This window comes from Neoarius graeffei, chromosome 11, assembly GCF_027579695.1.
Source record: "Neoarius graeffei isolate fNeoGra1 chromosome 11, fNeoGra1.pri, whole genome shotgun sequence".
In the NCBI taxonomy this organism is placed as follows: Eukaryota; Metazoa; Chordata; class Actinopteri; order Siluriformes; family Ariidae; genus Neoarius; species Neoarius graeffei.
The window spans coordinates 74,906,214-74,920,272 of NC_083579.1; the positions used below are offsets into that span (position 1 = coordinate 74,906,214).

Here is a 14,059-nt window from a genome sequence, read left to right on the forward strand (position 1 = left end):
ATCAATCATTAATTTATTTATGAGAAATTGAAAACCAGAAAATTTTAATTATACAGTATATTTTCATTTTTAAATTATTAACTTTGAATACATCTCCACTGATTAATTGTTGTTGTCTAATTATTCATTGCGGCTCCTGTATGGTATTTAATGGTTGCGATGAAAGTTGCGGTGTTTTTTTAGGTTTTTGTTGCGATTACATTGCGGGAGGAAGTGAAAGTTGCGAGAAATTGTTGCGATTTTCTCTTTTTGTGATTAAAATTGAGTGATATGTTAAATATTAAGTTATTACTGAAAAACTATTGATTAAAAAAAAAAAACAAAGACACTGAGAAATGGTCCTATAAACAACTTTACCAATATAAAAGATTAGCAGGACTACAAAAATGCAGAAAAATAGGCTTTACTTATCCAAATGCACCTGTTGGTTCAAAAGTTAAAGTGCATAGAACCTCACAGCACAACATGAAGTTACCTTAAAATATAATATAAATGCCTCAGCTTTCATGTAAGAAAAAAACCTATTAATACTAGTACTGTGTGCAGGCAGTCTCTCCTGAAGACTAAATTAAACAATAATTATAAACTAATAAAATAAATGGCTCAGGCTTCAGAGAAGAAAAAAAAATTGAACAGAATCTCACAGTATGATGCTGAAGCTGCCTAAACAATGGAAAATAAAATACCATTTTGGCAAAAATGTTGGCATCCATTAATTTCTTGTATTAAGTAAAAAATAAAGTGCACACAGTCCTTCACTGTAAACATCACACACTTTCAGTAACAGAATTTAAGCCTATATAAACATTGACTCGCACAGGCTGCTTCTCTTGAACGTATACACGGAAGTAAGGCGGAAGGTAGTTTGTCGACGTCACCTCAAGACGACGCCAACGATTGGTCAAATTTGCGGGAAAGTTGCGGTGATTGGATATAATTGCAACACTGCCCTGAATTCGAGGGGATTGGTTGAATTTGCGTTGAAGTTGCAAATCGCAACATCGCGAAATCCTGGAGGGTCTGGTAAACGACCGTTTACTTTTCAGCTCAAATACACGAAGCGGTATTGGCTGGTTTCGCAAGCGAAATATTGCGCATGCGCACATCGCTCTTTCCGAATAGAAACATCCGATGATTCATCAAAGCAATATGTCGAGTGAGTTGCTTCGGAAATCATGTGAATAAACTGATAAATTTGATATGTAACCCGAATATCGGCGTATTTTGGTACTTGTCCGATCGGACAAGTAACTGAGACGATGAACTTGTCCGACATAAAGTATCACTTGTCCCGGACAACCGTTAATGTTGAGCCCTGCATTCATTCATGAAGAAAAGTAGAAGTAGAACTGTGAGTAAACTCATTATAGAATCCCCACGCCGCAACAAAATTTGTCCACTGGAACTGTGTGTGAACTTAAAAATCGATACCCCTTCAACACCATGATTCAAATTCCTATTACTCATTCATCTCAATAATATATGGGGTGTAAATCCATTTGGGACAATTTCATGGAGTGGAACACCAGCCACATCACCAGATAACGACGTACGTAAAAAAATAAGTATCTTTAAGACCTTGGTTCGGGATTTTTTTTCTTCATGCACATCTTCAGGTGGTACAGTGATGCTTAAAAGTTTGTGAACCCTTTAGAATTTTCTATATTTCTGCATAAATATGACCTAAAACATCATCAGATTTTCACACAAGCCCTAAAAGTAGATAAAGAGAACCCAGTTCAACAAATGAGACAAAAATATTATAGTCGGTCATTTATTTATTGAGGAAAATGATCCAATATTACATATCTGTGAGTGGCAAAAGTATGTGAACCTCTAGGATTAGCAGTTAATTTGAAGGTGGAATTAGAGTCAGGTGTTTTCAATCAATGGGATGACAATCAGGTGTGAGTGGGCACCCTGTTTTATTTAAAGAACAGGGATCGATCAAAGTCTGATCTTCACAACACATGTTTGTGGAAGTGTATCATGGCACGAACAAAGGAGATTTCTGAGGACCTCAGAAAATGGTTGTTGATGCTCATCAGGCTGGAAAAGGTTACAAAACCATCTCTAAAGAGTTTGGACTCCACCAATCCACAGTCACACAGATTGTGTACAAATGGAGGAAATTCAAGACCATTGTTACCCTCCCCAGGAGTGGTCGATCAACAAAGATCACGCCAAGAGCAAGGCGTGTAATAGTCGGCGAGGTCACAAAGGACACCAGGGTAACTTCTAAGCAACTGAAGGCCTCTCTCACATTGGCTAATGTTAATGTTCATGAGTCCACCATCAGGAGAACACTGAACAACAATGGTGTGCATGGCAGGGTTGCAAGGAGAAAGCCACTGCTCTCCAAAAAGAACATTGCTGCTCGTCTGCAGTTTGCTAAAGATCACATGGACAAGCCAGAAGGCTATTGGGAAAATGTTTTGTGGACGGATGAGACCAAAATAGAACTTTGTGGTTTAAATGAGAAGCGTTATGTTTGTAGAAAGGAAAACACTGCATTCCAGCATAAGAACCTTATCCCATCTGTGAAACATGGTGGTGGTAGTGAAACATGGTGGCGTTTTTTAACCATGTTGAATTTAGTGCGTTTGGTCCACGGCAGGCGTTGCTTATCCGCGCGATCTTCACGAGACTTGTGCGAGACTTCGAAACGTGAAGTGTCAGCCAGGTGTCAGTGCCATTTTGAAAACTGTTTTCCAAACAAAATATTGCACAAAAACAAGTTTAAATGACGATTACTGCCTACTTTTTTCAAACTTTCCTGATTGCTATCAAAACAAACAAAACTTCCGGCTTGATCACATCAGCATTCGAAAGAGAGCGCGCATGTCTTTTGACAGACGTTGGTTGCTTTGATTTCCGATGTACGTTTTACTTCCGTCCTACGATGTCTCGCACAGGTCTCAACGAACCTCGTTTACGGCCGTTGCTTTGACATACGGACTGATATATTACAGAGCATATTTCAAACACTCATAACTTGCTATAGCAGCGACAAAATAGCGATCAAAAATGCATTCCGATATTTAATAAAATGAGAGAAATAGAATTTTGATAATAAAAAATTTGCCTTCAGTTCTCCTTTAATCGAAATCAAGTGACTGAAACAGATGGGAACTCGACTTGCCGCATCGGGGAGGAGGGACATAATTGAGCGTTGCACAGTGCATGTTCAAAATTTTTGTGACCGCCAACAGAAGAAGAAAATTCAGAATTGATTGGAAGATGACTCCAGTAAGCTATTAGAATAAAACTCCTTCAAGCTGGTCATTTGGCGTGAGATGACCCCGTTTTTTTTTAAAGCAAAGTAGTCTCAGGGACAATGAGTGCAGTTTTATAAGGAAATGAGCTGAGCATCAGGCTTGTTGTACTCGAGTCTGACTCGTGCCCTGATTTTAAGGACTCGTGACTCAACTTGGACTTGAGCACTGATGACTCGGACTCGTGCATTAACTTCATTCGGACTCGTAAATTGGAGACGAGGACTCGGATTTTTTCTTTATTTTTTTGTAACATGCCATAATAATTTGCCATTAGATATTTATATCTACATTAACTTTCATGCTAATTTTGTGCAAGAGTGTCACACCTGTGCACCTTGGCGTGTGCATCAGATAGACTCTCGGGCGCACTCCGGACAGCGCACGCCAAGCGGACTCTCATGCGGACCGTAAACGACTCGCACCTACACAGGATGAAGGTGCAATCAGCGCGCTGATATAAAAAAAACGTGAGGACGCACTTACTTTGCGAAGTATTGAGTTGCGTTGCTGACACATTACTGAGCCTTCTTTCCTTGTTCAGTTTCCTGATCCCTGATTTCCTGTTTCTCATCTTTGATCCTGCCGAGTCTACGATAGCCTGTTTGTGCGTCGCTCGACCTATCGCCTGTTTCACCGTTTTACGATTTTTCCTGCCGTTCTGGATTGTCTGTCTTCACTTGTATTAATAAACACGCCTTCTGCACTTCCATCCGTCTCCCAACCATCTCTGACAGAATACTTCACACTCCGTGATAAAGAGAAGCACATTCACCTGTTCATACGCCATTGTTCAGGAACAAACTGACGTTAATGGCGCTAAAACAGCCGCCGTCAAACGGTGCGGATGGAGTCTTGGATTCGACTCGATTTTTTTTTTAATGACTCGGACTCGAGGCTTAGTGACTCGACTACAACACTGTTGAGCATCTTACAGAACCAGCCACAGTTCTTCTGGACACTTTGACGATCACACTCGCGTCTTCATTTTGCACAAAAAAAAAGTAGCCTTCATTATGTTTTCTTATTTTATGTGAAAAGTGCTCTCTGACGGAATATGCTGCTCAGACATACTACAAACTTTTTTTTTCTCTCCGTAACATTTAATTTTGTGTTGGGGAAAAAAACCCCAATGCTTGGAACTCTAAAATGTTTTTGTACGGACTCGATGTAGAAGTCATGAAATAAAAATCTATCACAAAGTTGGTATGAAAAGAAATAAAGGTGCCTCAGGCTTTTGCACAGTGTTCTGTACATTCCAGGTCTGGAAGTGAGGAAGCTCCTGTGACCTTCCAGGATTTATGTGCTGATAAATGCCATAAAAATAGCATTTAATTACACAAATTATACATCGTTCTCTCTCTTCATGAGTGTCTATGGGACAGCTTGTAGACAGGTTAACTGAGACAGACAGACATACCGGCAGCTCAGACGGCTCTGGCAAGAACTCGGCATCCTCTCCGAAAATAAAGTCAGGAGGCAGCTCGGGGTCTCTGGCATTAAAGATGATGTCCCCTGAAAAAACAAAACAATGGCAAAAAAATAATATTTTTCCATCCATCAGAAAGATATCATAAAGCCCTACTGCGACAAACACTTTAACATGATATCAAGACTCTGAGCAGTCATATACAGTTGTGCTCATAAGTTTACACACCCTGGCAGAATCTATGATTCTTTGACCATTTTTCAGAGAATATGAATGATAACGCAAAAACATCTTTTCCGCTCATGCTTAGTGGTTGCGTGAAACCATTTATTGTCAAACGACTGTGTTTTCTCTTTTTAAATCATAATGACAACAGAAACTACCCAAATGACCCTGATCAAAAGTTCACATACCCTGGTGATTTTGGCCTGAGAACATGCACAGAAGTTGACACAAATGGGTTTGAATGGCTGCTCAAGGTAACGTCCTCACCTGTGATCTGTTTGCTCGTAATCAGTGTGTGTGCATAAAAGCTGAGTGAGTTTCTGGGATCCAGACAGACTCTCGCATCTTTCATCCAGCCACTGACGGTTCTGGATTCTGAGTCATGGGGAAAGCAAAAGAATCGTCAACGGATCTACGGGAAAAGGTAGTTGAACTGTATAAAACAGGAAAGATATCCACGGAATTGATAATACCAGTCAGCAGTGTTCAAACTGTGATTAACAAATGGAAAATCAGGGGCTCTGTTAAAACCAAACCACGGTCAGGTAGACCAACAAAAATTTACGCCAAACAGCACAGACACAAGCCTCAAAACTTCTGGAACAAGGTAATTTGGAGCGATGAGACCAAAATTGAACTTTTTGGCCACAACCATAAACGTTACATTTGGAGAGGTGTCAACAAGGCCTATGATGAAAGGAACACCATTCCTACTGTAAAGCACGGAGGTGGATCGCTGATGTTTTGGGGATGTGTGAGCTACAAAGGCACAGGAAACTTGGTCAAAGTTGAAGGAAAGATGAATGCAGCACGTTATCAGCAAATACTGGAGGCAAATTTGCACTCATCAGCCCGGAAGCTGCGCATGGGACGTACTTGGACGTTCCGACATGACAACGGTCCAAAACACAAGGCCAAGTCGACCTGTCATTGGCTACAGCAGAACAAAGTGAAGGTTCTGGAGTGGCCATCTCAGTCTCCTGACCTCAATATCATTGAGCCACTCTGGGGAGATCTCAAACGCGCAGTTCATGCAAGACAGCCCAGGAATTTACAGGAACTGGAGGCTTTTTGCCAAGAAGAATGGGCAGCTTTACCATCTGAGAAAATAAACAGCCTCATTCACAACTACCACAACAGACTTCAGGCTGTCATTGATGTTAGAGGGGGCAATACACGGTATTAAGAACTGGGGTATGTAAACTTTTGATCAGGGTCATTTGGATGTTTTTTGTTGTCATTATGATTTAAAAATAGAAAACACAGTTGTTTATCAATAAATGGCTTCACCCAACCACTAACCATGAGTGGGGAAAAAAAAAGTTTTTGTGTTATCATTCATATTCTCTGAAAAAAGGCCAAGAAAGCAAAAATTCTGCCAGCGTATGTAAACTTATGAGCACAACTGTAATAAGATATTAGTTAAATATGATCAAATTCTAACATCAGAACCGAATCTTTACACCACAGTGCTGTTGAAGTCTCAAACCTGCAGCTATGACGGGCTGCGATTCAAATCCCGGGTTTACTTTCACAAACTCATTCTAATACAGTACTCTTTCTACAGGAACGATTCGTTCACAGAGGCATGTGCAGTGGACACGCATAATCTAAGACTAACAAGATCAACTGTGAGCTACGGCTCACCTACGTATCCCCCCGCCGCTCTCGCTTACATCAGAACGCAAGTAATCGAAGGAATAGGACACTTATTATGAATGTTGACTTCAACAAATAGTGAACCCTGAAACGAGTAAGTAAAGAGCAGCGTCTCTCCCCAGGGATTTCAAACAGCATCCTGGTAAACTGTCATTTTGAAATAGCATTCTGCTTCTTGAAATAGCGTCAAAATCCACCCTATATGTTTCGTAAATACATTCAGTCGGTAAACAGGAAGTCGATGTGGGACAGATCCGAAAACAGTATACACGGTATAGAACCCCAAGCTGAAGCTCGGTACCAAATATCAAGCAGTTGTGATTTGTAGTTGCTGAGAAAAATGTTACGAAAATTTTGTAAAGTCACGCTATATGTTTCGTAAATACATTCAGTCAGTAAACAGGAAGTTGATGTGCGACAGACCTGAAAATGGTACACACGGGATAGAACCCCAAGCTGAAGCTCGGTACCAAGTGGCTATGATTTGTGGTTGCTGAGAAAAAGGGTGTTTCGGACGGACAGAAATACAGACGGACAGAGATAAACCAATATTCCCCCCCACCTTTCCTTTGGAGTGGGGGAATCTCATCTCATCTCATCTCTAGCCGCTTTATCCTGTTCTACAGGGTCGCAGGCAAGCTGGAGCCTATCCCAGCTGACTACGGGCGAAAGGCGGGGTACACCCTGGACAAGTCGCCAGGTCATCACAGGGCTGACACATAGACACAGACAACCATTCACACTCACATTCACACCTACGCTCAATTTAGAGTCACCAGTTAACCTAACCTGCATGTCTTTGGACTGTGGGGGAAACCGGAGCACCCGGAGGAAACCCACGCGGACACGGGGAGAACATGCAAACTCCTCACAGAAAGGCCCTCGCCGGCCCCGGGGCTCGAACCCGGACCTTCTTGCTGTGAGGCGACAGCGCTAACCACTACACCACCCGCGAGTGGGGGAATAAAAATAATAATAATTATTAAACTGATGATGCTTCCTTTTTGACTTTTTATAAAATGTTTATGGAAGGAGTCTCTAACGTCAGCTCTTTTCATATCAGTAAGGGTTAAACCATGGGAAAGTCTTCAGGACAGATGACTCTGCACATTTTTTCTTATTAACTATAAAATGACCCTTTATAGCTGCTGAAACATAAGTGATAACAGGAAATATCTTGTTCCACACCATTAATATAACTATAAACTGATAACACTACAAACCCAATTCCAAAAAAGTTGGGATGCTGTGTAAACTGTAAATAAAAACAGAACGTGATAATTTGCAATTCATGGAAACTCTATAGTGCATTTCATTGAAAATAGTACAAAGACAACCTATCAAATGTTAAAACTGAGAAATTGTATTGCGTTTTGAAAAATATATGCTCATTTTGAATTTGATGTCAGCAACACGTTTCAAAAAAGTTGGGACAGGGCGTGTTTACCACTGTGTTGCACCACCTCAACTTTTAACAACACTCTGTGAACGTTTGGGAACTGAGGGGACCAATTGCTATAGTTTTGTAAAGAGAAATGTCACCCCATTCTTGCCTGATATACAACTTCAGTTGCTCCACAGTTCAGGGTCTCCTTTGTCGTATTTTGCAGTTCTTAATGCACCAAATGTTTTCAATGTGAGACAGGTCTGGACTGCAGGCAGGCCAGTTTAGCACCTGGACTCTTACTACGGAGCCATGCAGTTTTAATATGTGCAGAAAGCAGTTTGGCGTTGTCTTGCTGAAAGAAGGAAGGCCTTCCCTGAAAAAGATTTTTGTCTGGATGGCAGCATGTTGCTCTGAAACGTGTTTATATCATTCAGCATTAATGATGCCTTCACAGATGTGCAAGCTACCAATGTCATGTGCACTAATGCCCCCTCATAATAATACAACCCCAATTTCAAAAAAGTTGGGATGCTGTGTAAACTGTAAATAAAGACAGAATGCGATAATTTACAAAATCATGGAAATGCTATATTTAATTGAAAATAGTACAAAGACAACATATATATATATATATATATATATATATATATATATATATATATATATATATATATATATTTAAACTGAGAAATTTTATTGTGTTTTGAAAAATATATGCTCATTTTGAATTTGATGTCAGCAACATCTTTCAGAAAAGTTGGGACAGGGGCGTGTTTACCACTGTGTTGCATCATCTCTACTGTTAACAACACTCTGTACACGTTTGGGAACTGAGGAGACCAGCTGCTGTAGTTTTGAAAGAGAAATGGTGTCCCATTCTTGCCTAATATACAATTTCAGTTGCTCCACAGTTCGGGGTCTCCTTTGTCATATTTTGCAGTTCTTAATGCACCAAGTGTTTTCAATGTGAGACAGGTCTGGACTGCAGGCAGGCCAGTTTAGCACCTGGACTCTTACTACGGAGCCATGCAGTTTTAATATGTGCAGAAAGCAGTTTGGCGTTGTCTTGCTGAAAGAAGGAAGGCCTTCCCTGAAAAAGATTTTTGTCTGGATGGCAGCATGTTGCTCTGAAACGTGTATATATCATTCAGCATTAATGATGCCTTCACAGATGTGTAAGCTACCCATGGCATGTGCACTAATGCCCCCTCATACCATCACAGATGCTGCTTTTGAACTGTGCACTGATAACAAGCCGGATGGTCCCTCTCCTCTTTAGCCTGGAGGACGTGGTGTCCATGATTTCTAAAAAGAATTTCTACTTTTGATTCGTCAGACCTCGGGACAGTTTTCCACTTCGCCTCAGTCCATCGTAAAAGAGCTCGGGCCCAGAAAAGGTGGCGGTGTTTCTGGATATTGTTTATATCTGGTTTTACCTTGCGTTTGTGGATGCAGTAATGAACTGTTTTCACAGATGATGGTTTTCTGAAGTGTTCCTGAGCCCATACAGTGATTTCCACTACAGACACGTGTCTGCTTTTAATGCAGTGTCTCCTGAGGGCCTGAAGATCACAGGCATCCAATGTCAGTTTTCAGCCTTGTCTCTTGCATACAGAGATTTCTCCAGATTCTCTGAATCTTTTAATGATATTATGGACCATAGATGATTTGATCCACGAATTTTTTGCAGCTTTACATTGAGAATGTTACGTTATTCTTAAATTGTTGCACTGTTTGCCCACTCAGTCTTTCACAGAGCGGTGAACCCCGCCCCATCTTTACTTCTGAGAGACTCCGCCTCACTGGGATGCTCTTTTTATACCCAATCATGTTACTGGCCTGTTGCCAATTAACCTAATTAGGGTTTTTTTTTTTTTTTGCATTATACAACTTTTTCAGTCTTTTGTTGGCCCTGGACCAACTTTTCTGCAAAATGAGCATATATTTTTCAAAAAACAATAAAGATTTCTCAGTTTCAACATCTGATATGTTGTCTTTCTATTATTTTCAATGAAATATAACGTTTCCATGATTTGCAAATTATCGCATTCTGTTTTTAATTTATGTTTACACAGTGTCCTAACTTTTTTTTTGAATCGGGGTTGTAAAATATGTCGTACTCCTAGGTTTAAACCCCCCCCCCCCCCAAACAACCCCTAATTCATGGCAAATTGCTATTATAAAAGGGTAATAAAAGCCTTCATGACATGCCGTTATTGAAAAATACTAACTTTGGGGTAGGAACATCACACCATGTTACTGTTGATTGTTTTGCTACAACAGCATGGCCCGTTGTGTTTTATCCCTAATTTAAATCATATGACAACCACATGGTTTCCTGAAGCAGTTCTTCAGTATACCATATGGTCGTGGGAGGGTAATTACAGACCAAAAATGACACCTGAAGATAGGTGCCACCATGGACTCACACATTCCTTTTACACTTTGCATGTTATGCCATGCTTATATCGTTTCACACTTACAGTTTATAGTTACACCTAGTTTAAAGAGTGAAAAGATTAAACAGCATGATGGAGATGATCACTGGGTGGTGCGTACATCAACTTCGTACAACAAAGATACTGCGGTTCATCAGTAAGTTTCATATCGATTTATTACAAGTTTACAATAAAATAATACTCGAACCTCTAGAAGCCGGCACATTGAAAGGACTTGTGTATATGAGGCTGTATTCACTTCATACTGCATGTTCTTTCTTTCTTTCATCCTTCCTTCCTACCTATCTATCCATCTACAAAGTAACACACTGAATCACACCATCACAGTGAATGTTATGATAATATCTGAATGAAATATAATGATTAATGTAAAAGATCAAAAGTCACTGCCAGTAAAAGTAACGCAATTAAAACCTACATTCTACAGTATATTATTAATTTGTGCTCGCAACGTTGGTGCAGTGTTCCTCTCACTCAGGATTTTTCTACTTCATTATTATTATCATCATCATCCCATTTCCACTTCAGTGGAAACGGGATCTTGAAATTGCTTAGGTTTAGTGTACACATCGTAGTAGTAGTTAGACAAGGGTCACCGTCATTTCTTGCTCAGTTTTCAAGATATCTGGATGAAACTTGCTGTATCTGAAATCGCTCCCTACTCGCTACATAGGGCACTATATAGTGAGGACACCATTTTGTAGTGCTGTCTGAAACCTTAGTGAGGATAATTTACACCCTATATAGTGCACTCAAAGTATCCCACAAATGAATCATGAAAAGTAGTGTACAACAATGGTCACTAACCAAAGCAATATATCCCATCATACATTGCGGTCGCGCTGAAAGAAATCAAATTAAAAGTCTCAAATTTGATTTAATAAAAGGCAGCGGCAAAGAAAGAAAGAAAGTATTCAGCCTTGATTTAAAAAAAACTGAAAGATGCAGGTACTTTGTATTGATTAATGTGTGAAATACGCGCAGTATAATATGTACAGTGCCTTGCAAAAGTATTCATTCCCCTTGGTGTTTGTCCTGTTTTGTCGCATTACAAGCTGGAATTAAAATGGATTTTTGGAGGGTTGGCACCATTTGATTTACACACAACATGCTGACCACTTTAAAGGTGAAAATTGTTGTTTTATTGTGACACAAACAATAATTAAGATGAAAAACAGAAATCTGGAGTGTCGTTTTATGACGTCATAAAATTTTCAGGAATGGCTATGAAAGCTAGAAAAAATTATTTCATGACATCCATGGCGCTCATACCTGAATACTTTTTTTTTGCACTCGTTTGACCTCTGACCTCGACCCGTTGCCAGAATTAGGTCAAAGGTTACTTATGCGTTCAATCGCTACTCCTCCCTCATTTTTCCATGAATTTTCACCAAATAGGGTACGGAGAACCTACTTGGGGGAGGATTCAAAATAGTTTGCATCGGTTAAGCGATCTGACCCATTTTCACTGAGTTACGTGACCTTGAACTTGTCAATTAGGTGACTCTATAGCAAAAAGTCAGTGTTTTATGTATTTTTCATGGTCTGGGTGAGCCTTGCTCCTTTGCCATCGAAAGACATGTTTTAATGAATATTTATAGTTTTGACCCATCGACCTTGGTCAATATTAGATCACATATTTTCAATGGCCTATGTCTGAAAATGGAGCAAGATAAGGCCATAGTTACTATTAACCATGAATAGGAAGTCATATATGGGCTTTCATTTGGGAACATTGGTTTTGCCCTGGAGTGACCTTGACAGGTCAGATCAGTGATCTGCATATTTTTCACTGGCCTGCATCAAGGAATTGGTGAAAGATAGGAACTTAGTTAATATTATTCACCATGGAAGTATTATATCCTTTTTCCCTTTGTCATCAGATTCCAGACAACTTGCCTCATTTCTCTCAGTTCTGTGACCTTCGTCCCAAGGCCTCAGGTGTGGAAATGGGATACTATTGTGCCCTTGGCACAGTACCTCGAATTATTATTATTACTATTATTCTCCTGATGTTTTTTAGGACATTATTTCTCCCTCAGTTTTCAAATAATCATCAGAAAATTTCACATGAACACCTCTGGGCTGAATTACACTGCTATGACTTTTGGTGCTGGTCTGGATCACTGACCTGGAATGATCCATGAAAAATGTGTGTGTGTGTGTGTGTGTGTGTGGGGGGGGGGGGGGGGGGGGGGTGTTTGTTTTTCAAATCACATATAACTCTGTCAATTTTCAAGATTTTTTTCAATCAGTTTTTTTTTTTTTTTTGGTTCAGGGTGCAATTTTTCCTCACCAAGTGTTATTCTCGATCTCTTACTGTTCCGGATCTGTAGGGTACAGTGACCAGACATCCCGGTTCGTAACAGCTAGCGCAATTTACTGTGACTTTAGTCACAGTCTCTATCTAGTTTTAATTATTGTACAACAATTTTATGTATACATTTAATATTATTTTTTTCCTCTTATAGTCCGCACTATTAGATCATATCATTTATATCACTATCGTACCATATTATTTTAAATTCCTTTCATTTCCTTTGACCTGTATGAAAAGGTGCTATAACATTTTTATTATTTATTCAATTTTTTTAAACTTTTGAATATCATATCATCTTTTCTTTGGTGCACCCCTACTTTGAAAAACAAATAATACAGTCAAACATCCAGACAAATTCAATTCATGGAATATCAATTCTCATGCCTTTAGTATTGAAGAAATTAAAAGTGCACTATACGGCAAAAAGTTGAATGACGGACTTCTGACTGACACCTGTGTGCGGTCCTTCCCCAAAGTCTTGCTACAAAGTTGAAAGCACATGATGTCTTTGTATGCTGTGGCTTTATGATTTCACTAGCACTAACAGGCCCAAAGATGCTCCAGCACGACAATGCCACTGTGCACAAAGCAAAGCTCCATGAAGACATGGTTTGCCAAAGTTAGAGTGAGTGGAAGAACTTGAGTGTCCCAGGGTTCTAACTAAACCAAAATATCAGCGTAGTAGCACCAGTCACAACGGCCGAGGGTTCGGGGGCCACCTTAGGCCCCTGAAAGCTCACAGCTTCTACATGCTTGGAGATGCATTCTAGTGCATTTCCTGGCACTTGCAGGCCTCCCTGAAAGTCACTCTTTTTTGGTAATATTAATGAGATTTAAAAAAACATTTTTTTTTTGCCAAAAGCTACTGTGATTGTTTTTGATTGAAGACTTATTATAATTAAACTATATTGGTGACATATTTATGGAATAGGAATAAAACAACTAGTTGAATGTTCACCAAGTGTCAGCTTTATTTTCAGCTTCAGCCATTCATTCAATTACAATACATGATTATCCAGATCTAACCCGGGGACCAGTGCATATTACATCCATGGCACGTAAGCGCCTCTTAACATGGATGGCACTTTACCGTGAACACAGCATCAGGAAGGAGGTAAACCGGACTCGCAGGATCAGTGACCATCTCCACACGGAACTACTCGGGCAGCTATGCATTGGGCACTTACGTGGACGGGGAGTGGAGTGTCATGGTGGCGCGCCGTCGCTGCCACGTCGGGATAACCAGAGAAAATTAAACAAAAGAGCACATTTTCAAGACTGACAAGTATTTTTATTAGTGTAGCA

At 39.9% G+C, this 14,059-nt stretch overlaps 1 protein-coding gene across 4 annotated transcripts in view; it reads right to left on the reverse strand.

The window, feature by feature from the left end:
* The window catches only part of babam2 (BRISC and BRCA1 A complex member 2), a 283,886-nt gene that overhangs the window by 223,964 nt on the left and 45,863 nt on the right, over positions 1 to 14,059 (reverse strand). For all 4 annotated transcript variants that reach the window (XM_060934723.1, XM_060934722.1, XM_060934720.1 and 1 more), the window contains exon 4: positions 4,696 to 4,790. In XM_060934723.1, coding sequence (XP_060790706.1) covers positions 4,696 to 4,790 — 95 coding nt within the window. The remainder of the gene's footprint in view (positions 1 to 4,695; positions 4,791 to 14,059) is intronic.